Consider the following 12,294-nt stretch of genomic DNA (forward strand, 5'->3'; position numbering starts at 1 on the left):
ATTAAAAAATGGGCAAAAGACTTGAAAAGACAATTGGCCAAAGAAGAGAAACAAATGGTGAAGAAACACTTGAAAAAATGTTCAACATCAGTGGGGACTGGGGAAATGAAAATCAAAACTACAATGAGAAATCATTTCACACCTATTAGACTTGCCGTTATTAAAGTCAGAAAACTGTAAATGTTGGAGAGGATGTGGAAAGATAGGAACATTTATTCACTGTTGGTGTGAATGCAGAATGGTACAGCCACTATGGAGAACTATTTGGCAGTTCCTAAGGAAGCTGAATACAGACTTGCCATGTGATCCTGCAATACCATTGCTAGGTATATACACAGAAGAACCGAGAGCAGTGACATGAATAGGCACCTGCATACTGATGTTGATAGTGGCATTATTCACAATTGCCAAAAGTTGGAAACAATCCAGCTGTTCATCAACTGATGAAGGGATAAACAAACACATGATGGAATATTATGCAGCAGTAAGAAGAAATGAAATCGTGATGCACAGGACTACATGGATGAACCTGGAAGACATTATGCTGAGTGAAGGAAGTCAAGATGCACAAAAGGACAATGCTGTATGACTGCACTCTTTTATGAACGAAATATACTGGGTAAATTCATGGAGTTAATAATTAGAATATAGGGCACCAGAAAATAGAAGGAGGGTAAAGAATGGAAAGCTGAGGGTTAATCTGTGCAGAATTGTTAAAAAGATTGTTTGTGAATCTTTGGAAATGAATAGAAATGGCTGAAGCATATCATGGCATTTGTAACTAGTAGTGCTATTGTATGGGTATGACTGTGGTTGAAAAGGAAAAGTCTAAGGTCATATTACTAGAAGGAAAGCTAAAACTGTAAACACAGGACTGTATAAGATAGTAAAACCTCATGTAAAACACAAATATGAGTGATATTGCATATATAAGACTATTTTTTAGAAAATATAAATACACTAGAGAGAAGGAATAGCAGTTATAGGCGAGGCAAAGAGAGACTGAGCGGTGATGAGTTTTGTTTGTTTTTTGTTTATTATTATTGGAATAACGAAAGTGCTCTGAGAGTGACCAGGGTGATAAATGCAGAAACATATGATTACACTGAATACCACTGATTGTACTCTTTGGATGGATTTATGCTTTATTAATATGTATCAATAAGATTGTAAAAAATGCTTAAAAATAGAAAAATATGAATGTTCAAAATAAATTAGAGAGATGTAAATGAAACAGCTGTAAAGTATGGCAGGGCAAGCTTAGAGAAATTCAGAGGTGAATATTAAGGGGTACAGTTTCGTTTTTTTTTTTTGTTTCTTATTACTATTAATATTGGAATAAAGAATGTACACTAATAATGATTGAATTGATGAATGTAAAACTATGTGATTATACCAAATACCATTGATTGTACATTGGACAGACTGTATTCTTTATTAACTTGTATAGATGAAACAGATTTTTTTAAAACACCAGTATGGTACTGGAAAAAAAAAAATCTTAAAACGATCTTAAAAAAATTCCAGATGATTGAGCCTAGAAAATCTAATATATGATTTTGTTGATTTAATAAATGGTATGTGTTTGTTCACATTAAAAAAACATGGTCAGTTTCAATAAATGTTTCAGAGGAACTTAAAAAGGCACAATCTCTTTTGCTTGGATTTGGAAGTGGAATTAAATACATTATCTTATTCCCATGCTCTTTACCATTATTTATGTTTGTAGATTTCATTTGCCATAGGTTGTCAGAGGTAAATGGAATGAAGTTTCTCACTCTGATTATACTTTTCTTTCTTCTTGCTTTTCCAGGCACTTGCTTTATATATTTTGATACTTACTTTGGTTAGAGAAAACTAAACAGACCCCTCACTCCTCAAAAATATAAGGCTTTCTGTTTCCTAGTTAACAACTTTACACCTGCTTTTAAAATTCTTTAAATCCTTTGTTTAAATAGTGGATAGTTTTCAGTCTCCTGACGTACCTAGTTAATGACTATTGTTCTAGTAGGAAGGTTGGGATATGGAGAGGTAGTATGGCTATTTTCACGGCTACCAGAGTCACTTGGCTCACTGTCATTGCAGCCCATAGGAAAGGGGAAAGAGCAGAGGGGCAGGCAGGTTTATGAGGCAGGCCTAGAAGTGGCACTCATTTCTTCTGCTCACATTTCATTGGAGAACATTTAATCACAAGACCACACCTAACTGTGAGAGAACAGAAGGTGTATTTTACCTGAGCAGCCATATGCTTGATATAATTCTGTTAATACGGCAGCGAAGAAAAGATTTTGGTGGACAGCTAGCAGTTTTTGCCATACTATTTTTTTTTTTTTGTATACTGATTTATATTGAAGGTCACTTGTATTCTAGTTACGGATTTAATATGTTTTGCCTTGATATCCACATGTCTAATATTAAAGTGGAAAGTCCCAGTTATATTGGATCTGAAGACTGTCATTTTTCTTTTGTTTTCTACCTTTAGAAACAATTTTCCAACCACAACTCTCCCACTGCCCCGCCTTTATTTCTTGATTTAATAACAACAACAAAAAATGAAGGGTATATTGACTTCTTGCTGAGAAAGACAAGGAAATTGGCTCACATACACTTCCTTCTTGGCCTCTACTGACTTCTGTCAGTAAGCTCTAGGATACTTGTCTCAGTCCATTACTTTTATTATTATAAATTTTGAGACTTTTCTTTCAAGCCATCTTTACATTCTTTTCTGAACTGTAAACCTTGTTGTTTAGTAATGGAATCATGGTTCACAAAGGTTCTTATATATTCTTGTTTTTGTTTTTTTCTTATATATTCTTATGTTTTCTATTACTATGACCTTCAGACTGATTCTATTGGTTGGGTGGATTTAGTCAAACATTTTCGAGAAGCGCTAACCATTTCCATAATTCCCAATAATTTACATATTTAAGAATTCTTCATCTGTGTTTATAACTGGTTGGAATAAAAAAATCTTAGGTCACTTGAATGAGGTACATTTTCTTGCCTGGAATATGACTGGTGGTTTTTTTTTTGGTTTCTGGCCTGAATTCCTAAAGAATTGCTTTTTATCTCTGAAGATCAATTATTTCTCCTCAAGATGTTTCTGGGCTGCTCATTCTTTATCAATTTTTCCTAGGACATAATGTGTTCTCTTTATCTGCAGATTTAGTTCTTTATTAGGAAAAACTTTTTTTTATCACATAATTTTTCTCTGCACCAATCATGAGGTTCTTCACCTAGAGTTGCCAATTTTCCTTATGTTGGCTCAACCTTGTCCACCCTCCATCTCTATTATATTCTTTTCTATCTGCATTCACTGTGATTATCTGTCTGATCAAGCATCACCTTATCAGGGACTTTCTCATCACTGTAGGAAAGTGAATACCCTTTGTCACTCCTTGTCTTCCTTATCCTGCCTTACTTTTCTGCATAGCACTCATCAACTACATGTCCCCCATTACCATTCCAGCTAGAACTTAAGGTCCATCATGAGAGGAATTTTTTCACCACTCTGCCTAGAACATATAGCTGATGCTCAATAAGTATATTACATCACTTGTACATTATCTCAAGCTTTACCTTTATGTAGGCAATTCAAATTCAGCAATTCAGTTTTGTTCTTTGCTGTTTCTTTTTTGTTCTATGAAACTTGCTTCCTTAGTTCTATTTTCTTTTCTTTCTCATTGTACTATCTTATTTTGTCTTTCATTAATTCCTTTTGCCTTTGATTTCTTTTAGTGTATAGGACAATTGATTTGGAATTGTAAATTTTCTTTCAAAATCAGTTCTACAGCTCTTTGCAGTTTCTTTTCATCTTTCTCATGTCTGACGCAGCAGTTCTTTGGGTGCCCCGACACAATGTACATAGGATAGACTTCTTTTTTCTCTTTCCCATCTGGTTGTGTCATCGTCTTTTTGATGCATCACTTTGCTGTGTGGGGGCCTGCGCCTTTCTATGCAGGTCTGGGATGCTTTATTTCTCTTTTTACCAGGAGGTCCCAGGGATTGAACCTAGGGCATCCATATGGTAAACGGGAGCTCAATTGCTTGAGCCATGACCACTTCCTGGATAGACTCCTGAGCCTCTTCCTACCTAGTCCTCTCTCAGCAGGTTCCAGCTGAGTCCCTCCCTCCCTCTTAGGCAATAATATACAAGTCAGGGATATGCAGTCCTCAGAAAGACAGAAAAGGCAAAAAGAGAAATATAAAAAGGGCAGGAACCAAACTGAGAGAAGGGGAAATGTACTGATGGGAAGCCCTCCCCAAAGTTCCCCACTCTTATTTGTTTCACCGCCTTTCTCTGCTGGCTAAGAGAACAATGGCAACATCTTAGGAGACGCAGCAGGACTTTACCTCTAAGGCTGACCATCTCTGCCATAAGTAAAAGCATATTTACTCGGTTCTGAGAAACAATATCCTATTACTCTAAGGCATTGTCCTTGAGAATAAAGATATACCCTGAATAGGCCAAGTGAACTTAGATCTAGTACTTTTAGACAAAACTGCAGAGGAAAAAAAAGGGTAGTTATCAAATCCACCAATTGCCACGGCCCTCAAGCCTCGCTGAGTCCCTCCCTCTCATGCAATAAGTCACTGGTCAGTATACCAGTTCTCAGATCATCTTTTGTTGGAGGTAACTATTCTGTGGGATCATGGTTACCCATGTTCCTCATCTGCCTCCTTCCCAGCTGGAAAATCAAAATGCCCACTGCTGTAGCTTTTTCCTTCTTTGGGGAGTAGGACTGTGGCAAATAGCGATGCAGTTGTATACTGCACAAAGATATCTAGCAAAAGGGCAACAGGGGGGTGAAAATCAGTTTATGCTTGGCTCTCAAAGCTATGTGTGTGAGCATGGGGTTGCCTCTGCTTAGAGAAAGGAACTTTTCTTTGCACAAAGGTATCACCCAATCACCAACCTTGTACCCACAGGGCCGGCTGTGTCCAGAGGGGGTGCCTGTTTCTAATTTTCAAGAAAATACCACATGGGTTGGCAGAAGCCAGAAGTAATGTGGGCAGTAGAATGTGTGGTAGGAACCAACTTCTATGCTGCAGTGACTTTCTCTGTCTTTTACCCTAGGTGCTGATTCAACACTTACCTGCCTCCCTCCAAATGCATTAGGTTTTTTGTAATTTATCTACTGACATCCTCACTCTTATAGAGCTTTTGGGAGGCTGGAGTATAGAAGCCAAATACTAATCCCAAAGGATCTTTTGTCTTCCTGCTGGTTTTTGGAGTTTATGACATGAGGTTGTATTGCTTCTTTTGTCTGAATGCTGCTGATGTTGTTTTGCTGATCCTCTCCCTTTAATTTTCATTCATGATTTCAGTTTCTGAGACAGTGGAGTTTTATGATCTGGCTGCATGTTACTATGCTGCTTCCAACTTCCCCTTGATTTAAATTAGGTCTCTGTGCTGTTATAACTATGTCTTTACATTGTAATGGCTCTTAAACTTCTTTATGCCATCTATTTAATATGCATGCTCATGAAAGGCTAAAAGGATGTCTTTGAATCTATTCTTTAAGAGTTTCAGTGAAAAGTTAAAGGTATTCAGGTGTACAATAAATGCTAATTAGTGTCCATAAGCCACTGCAAGCTTATCACATATTGAAGATGATATCAAGATGATCCCACACCCTGATTTTATAAAATTGAAATATGATTTTTTCAAATAATAAAATGGCAGGAAATCTGGAAAATACCATGTTTCTTAAAATGATTCTGTGGAAATGTAGTTGAATTTGATATTTAGTCACGAGTTTCCAACAGACATTGCTTATATAATAAACTTACATAGTGAATCTGCCACTGTGGTAGAGGAAGCTTTGAATCAGATTTAAATCTTCTCATGCTTGGATAAGTGTGCTAATATTTTCAGTTAGTCTCTAGTGCAGCTGTTAAATATTTTGGCTCTGTAGGCCAAATGGGACTTCTAAAATTCATATGAGCTCTGTGTTCTAAATCATATTATTTTTTGCTTTTGTAATTAGAAAATAGATATTAGCTTCTTTAGAGGTGAACATCAAAATTTACTGATCCCAATATATCTTATAGAAAAATAAGTTTTGAATTCCATCAAAACACATTGTAGATATATATGTCACAGATTGCCTTCAGCAGCATGTGTAAACTTCAAAAATTTGCATATGTAACATTTAAGCAGGAAGCTAAAAATCACTCAGGAAACACACATTTTACAAATGGTGCCTCTTCCAACTAAGACTGAAGCAGATTTCTGGCAATTTTGCTCAGCTAATAAGAATTTTTTTTTTTTTTTTAAATACAATGTAGGGAGCAGATGTGGCTCAAGTGGTTGAGGGCCTGATTCCCACATGGGAGATCCTGGTTTGGTCCCTGGTGCCTCCTAAAAACAAAAAACACAAATAACAAGGAAAAAATGGAAAAACCAATTCAGGAGAGCCAATGTGACTTAGTGGTTAAGCACCAGCTTACCACATATGAGGTCCTGGGTTCAATACCTAGCCCTAGTACATCAAAAAACAAAACAAAACAAAACAAAACCCCCCCACAGTTTATTTCCCTCCAAACTTCAGTCAACATTGAATAATTCAGGGCTTTTAACAAAATTTTTATTTCTTAAATTTCCAGTTTCCCCAGCTATGACATGTCAGTCTTCAATTGTCTCTCCATGGGCTTCATGCTTTAAAGTTTTAGAATCTAGCACCATCATTCAAGATTACTTCTATAAACTTTCTTAATATTTAGTCATGTAACTTAATTCTCTTTGTCATATCCCTGTTCTCAAGATGTTCTATAAGCAAACTATCTCTCTCATTCTTCTCCATTATACCAACTGATGCATATATGTCTTATGCAAGATTTAGGTAGTGTTATCTCAAAGTTATGAGAAGTGTGACTCGTTTTTCAGATTTTTCCATGTGCTCACTCATATATCCATATATTTGATATCAATTTGACTTGTTACCGGAGTCACTTGCCTCTTCTTTACTAGATCCTTCCAAGACTCTACAAATGGGCTGAATTTTTTATATGACAAGTCTCTGACTTCTCAAGTAAAATGTCACAATAAGACTGGGTCAGTAAAATAACTCACTATGGGGCCAGGGCTCAAACTAATATGCTACACTGTAAAACTCAGGAAGGAAATAAATTTATAAAATGTAGATCCTTAATATACTTCCTATTTTTACTAAAGTTTGTTCAAATCAATCTGGTAGCAAAATATGTGTAATAAAAGCTACCAGAGATTCTCTTCCATTCCACCTCCAAATCAATTAAATGAAAATATTTAGATGTAATAAAGAGTATTATGAACCTAGGAACAAAGAACATGTCCAGAAACATCCATTAATTCCTAAATAAAATTTAATGATGTTTAATTCTGTTTTTACTATTAATAGTACAAACTAGGTTAACAATCCTATAATATAACAAACTTCTGAACAATCCTACAGATGTCCTATTTTTAGTAGAAGCTCAAAGAAAATGTTTGATAAAGTATAGATTTACTGCCTTGTATTTTAGTCCAATCCCTACTGATAGCACAAAAAGAAAACCTGTCATGCTTATACAGTAAAATTGTACAAAAGCTTTGTAAACTTAGCTATTATTAATAATGCACTTTCTAAGAATCAAAATACCAGCTGGCTGACTTTGCTTTTATGAAGCATATTAACATCTTCATCTAGCATGACAATACCACTAAAAAATGTCCACCAGTATGCACTACTAATTGGCACTGAGGTGGGAATTTAGCCCAAAGAGCAAAGATTCATTTTCATGAAACATGCAGGGTGAATTTTTAAACCACAAACAATTTCTCTCATATAGTGCTGGTGATTGTTGTTGGTATAATCATGAGAGCTTTTTTTCAACTGAGTAAAAGTATTTATCATTAGATTGGCTATGGCATGCAAGAGAGATTCATTAACTCTGTCGTGGGCATGGCAAACACTTCACTAGCATGATCAGTCCATACTACAACGGCTGCCTTGATTATGCTTCAACACAAAACATTAGCTAACCAGACATGGGTCATCATTGCTGGGCTTGACTTCTCCTTCCAGCAGCAAATTCATCACAACCTTTGTCAAATAGCTGCATGTTCCTTTTTTTCCCAGGGGGGGTGTGTTGTAAAAGGAAGTCATATCATCCTATAAAGGAAAAAAGCAAACAAGCTGTTTGATTTTTTGTTTGTAAAGAATTGACAGGTAAAATCAGTGTCAGCCTAGGGGAAAAATAAATCCACAGAAAGATTTCTGTGTGGAAAATAAGAGCTTTCTGAGCTTTCTTTCATTTTTCCTGAGGTGTCTTCTCAGCATATAAAACAAAGACAGACATTTTTAGTATTCTCCTCTTTACCAATAATTTTTATTTACTTAGGGTACTTCTTTCGGATGAGCATAAAATATTAAACAGAGAGTCTGGAAGGAGCTATATCAGGCAGTACACATTCCCAGTACATTGTTGGTTGCTGCATTCCCATCCTCCCAGAATTTAATTTTATAGCTTTCTTGACTCTATGGCTCCTCCTTGATAAAACATATTTTAGCTGCTAAATATATAAAGGGAATTTACTTCTTCCTGGGTTTCTTTCTAGTCAGAATTTCATAGCTGAATTGACTAGTAATTAATTATAAAGTAACGCTAATTCCTCAAATAGGTCAAATGTCTCTCTGCTCCTCAAGTATTCTATTTTATACTCTAAGTTGTTTTGTAAATTAAATGACGAGAGATCAGGGATTTTTCTGAAGAATTAAGACTGAAAAAACTCTACAAAGAGCTTTTTTCTCTACTTACTTGTTTTTCCACTTCCTTTAGCTGACTCTCATCTTTTTGAAATTCATGAAATGCTTCTTTCACCAGTTTGTCTAGATCTACTTTGTCTTGAAATTCTAGCTCAGGGTTTCTTTCCAGTACAATGGATACAACCATCAGTAGCTAGAAGAGACAGACGTTGAAAGCCAGTTATATGAACCATAAAACTGAAACACTCTGGACTTGTTTTTATTCTTTAATTAGATCGATGGGTGATCCTAGCATTCCACAGTGTGTACTGTATACTAAGAGGTTTTAGGATCACCTCTGGAATATTCCTAATCCAACAAATCAGTCTAGGTTCTGTTTGGAAGTGATATGAATTTTTTTATTGCGTGTGTCCCTATAGCTGTATATGTTTTTTTTAGTCACTTAAATAAAACTAATACTTAGAAAAATACTTTTCCTAACCTTGTACATAGTACACAGCACCCTATTACCCTAAGTACCTGAAATTTTCCTGGGTCTGTGGGCATCAATCTTTGTTGGCAAGAGACCAGTAACCAAACAATACCCAGTGCAACTGTGGGACTGCCAACAGATGAAGGGGTAGGGACAGAGCCTGAGAAGGCAGATGAGTTTAGCAGATCAAGGTTATGCATCTTGGAGCCTCAGTACCCCAAAATGAATATAACTGTGATGCCATAGTAGTTTCTCAGAATGGTTATGTTTTAAAAAAGTACACTTACCTCAGACTTCTGTTCGACATGAGACTAGTCAAGTCTGCATAAACTATCTTATCTTAGTTTAACGCATCATCTTATTGTTTGGCCATTCCATACATTTATCCTAAGTAGTAATGTTCATTTTAGATGATAAATTCTTATAGGTAAAGACTGTGTCTGAATATACACTGCTTGATTGCTTGGTAAAGATTTTTCGATGATGTTTATAGTTGCTACTTTGTACATGGAACAGGAAAGAGAACTCATAATTCCCCATTTGGGAACTGTACTTTAAATGCTTCAGAAACAGAACCTGGAAGACCCAAAGTTGTGACACTTTCAATAGAAACCAGGTGTCACAAGGTGGAAGAACTTGGAGCTGGGCTCTAGCCAGAAGAATGCTAAATTATGCTCTAGTCTTTTTTTTAATTTCTCTCCCTTTCCCCCGCACCTCCCCTGCCCTAGTTGTCTGTTCTCTGTGTCCATTTTGCTGTGTGTTCTTCTTTTTGTCCGCTTCTGTTGTTGTTATCAGCGACATGGGAATCTGTCTCTTTGTTGTCGTGTCATCTTGCTGCGTCAGTTATCCGTGTGTGTGGTGCCATTCCTGGGCAGGCTGAACTTCTTTCGTGCTGGGCGGCTCTCCTTACGGGGCACACTCTTGCACGTGGGGCTCCCCTATGAGGGGGACACCCCTGCATGGCATGGCACTCCTTGCGCGCATCAGCACTGCACGTGGGTCAGCTCCACACGGGTCAAGGAGGCCTGGGGTTTGAACAGTGGACCTCCCATGTGGTAGACGGATGCCCTATCCACTGGGCCAAGTCCGTTTCCCTATGCTCTAGTCTTAAAGGAACACTTTGTTTTCCTGCAAAAGGAATGACCTCATTATGGTTAATAAGAAGGATTTGTGTCGTCTATTTATGTCTCAAATGAACTAGATGTGGAAAGGTTAAAGTAACAGCAAAGGAAGGTATTCACCCTTCTAATAAACCCATCTTTTCCTGATGTAGCCTCTGCCTCATTCCACATGCTATGGGAAACTGACTGATACTGTTTCAATTATTGGCAAATCAGGGTTAGAACTCAGCTCTAACTGTAGCTCTAGATATCCTCGATGTTAAAAGGTACCACACATCTTGCTCAATATTCATTGAAAGTTTCTTCTGTATCAATAAGACATATTACCTATCCCTGAGACACATAATGGAGATGTTTCTAGAGAAGGAGACAAAATGATTATGAGCTATATATTAAATTGTCTGTATACTTTAGCATTAAACTTTATATAGAGCAATGATGATACAGCACACAATTACATGGATTCTTTGTCCACAAAGAGAGGTTTGCAAAGATGTCCCTTGAAATATCAAAGGTGATTATCTCTTGCTACTGGGTGTGGGGACATTTTTGCTTTCTTTCTTACACTTTTATGAATTGTTGAAACTTTCTACATTATTTCTATAAATAGAAAAAACTGGAAACAAAAGAAATAGAAAAAGGTTACCTCCTCTATTTTTATGGTATTCCTGATGTACTTGGGATGAGTATAAAGCTGGAAAAAAATGGGGAGGGAATCTTTCCGTTCTGAAGGAAATTTAAGATGCTCAACCTGGATATGTGCCTTTACTTGGGCACATGAAAGAATCAGAGAAGATCAGGAGTAGGTGAGGAATGAAATTCTGGGTCTGTTGGGCAGTTTCCTTTATTTTAGTTTTTAGAGAGCAGGTAGAAAATACTTTCTGAGCAATTTACATTTTTTTATACAAACCTCAACAATGATCTGTCTGTACTTTGGTGCATCAATATTTCCCAACATGTCTTCAACAAGGAGAGAGAAATTCATTTCATACATGGTCATATCTGAGAGGGTTGGTTGCTGAAAAAAATAACTGCACATTAAAATGCTGCATTGCTATACTCTGGTTCTCATTTGATAGAGGAACTTCATTTTCTAATCAATACTCTTTCTCAGCTTCTATAAAGCCTGAGAGAACACATCAAACTACTGAAGCCAATAGCTGACTAATGTGAATTAAACTTCCCATTTTTAGTAGTTATATTCACTGTATTAATGTTTTTAGGGGAAAAGAACTATATTAGAAAGTCACTTTGAAACATAAAAGGAACAGCCAAAAAATGAGTCAACAAATAACAGTACCTATTGTTTTCAGAATTAACATAAAAAGTTATGTTGCTGTCAAACTTCAGCATGTAAGTGACTAGCTATTTAATTTACATAATTTCTGTGACAGGTCCGTTATGAGCAAGCAGCATAAAAATGCATGCAAGCAAGTAAAAACATTATTTGCCAAAATGGCAGCCAAACAGAAAAGGCAAAACTAAAAGAATTTTCTCTATTTCATCCTTTATCTTTCATTTAAAGTGAGAGAATTGTATCATCTATTAACTTTCACAAAGCAAATGAAAGCAGAAAATAAACTCAAATCCAATTTCAAAGCCAAGTATGGTAGATAACCCTAAAATTTAAAAATGGGAGCGGTCCAAACGTTAGGTTTGTATGGAAGAAAACAGATGGAGTTACCAGAATTTTCACCAGAGATGATAAAGACATATTAGTTGCTTTTACCTTGATAATGATACACAGTGAATTTTAGTTGTAGTTTCAGAACAATATGTACCTACTTATTACTTAAAATGAGACCCAGGAGGAATTTCTCCTTACAATCAAATGATAGTATTGTTTAACCAGGTATACTAATCTTCAGCCCTATATTCAATGCAATCCATTTACTGTTACTGCTTAGGGGTAATAACCAATTTGGCACAAATGAAGCTGGGTGAGAAACACAGTTACTGTAGTTGTTTAGAT

The 12,294-nt window shown here is 36.3% G+C and overlaps 1 protein-coding gene across 15 annotated transcripts in view; it reads right to left on the reverse strand.

Moving 5' to 3' along the window:
- Positions 1-6,568: 6,568 nt before the first annotated feature.
- The window catches only part of PHKB (phosphorylase kinase regulatory subunit beta), a 258,670-nt gene continuing 252,944 nt past the window's right edge, over positions 6,569-12,294 (reverse strand). For all 15 annotated transcript variants that reach the window (XM_004457055.5, XM_058280056.2, XM_071209177.1 and 12 more), the window contains 3 exons: positions 11,233-11,340; positions 8,782-8,922; positions 6,569-8,135 (listed from right to left, as the gene is read on the reverse strand). In XM_004457055.5, the coding sequence (XP_004457112.1) occupies positions 7,998-8,135; positions 8,782-8,922; positions 11,233-11,340 (387 nt within the window). In that variant the 3' untranslated portion in view covers positions 6,569-7,997. The remainder of the gene's footprint in view (positions 8,136-8,781; positions 8,923-11,232; positions 11,341-12,294) is intronic.

Source organism: Dasypus novemcinctus, chromosome 18, assembly GCF_030445035.2.
Source record: "Dasypus novemcinctus isolate mDasNov1 chromosome 18, mDasNov1.1.hap2, whole genome shotgun sequence".
NCBI classification, from domain to species: Eukaryota; Metazoa; Chordata; class Mammalia; order Cingulata; family Dasypodidae; genus Dasypus; species Dasypus novemcinctus.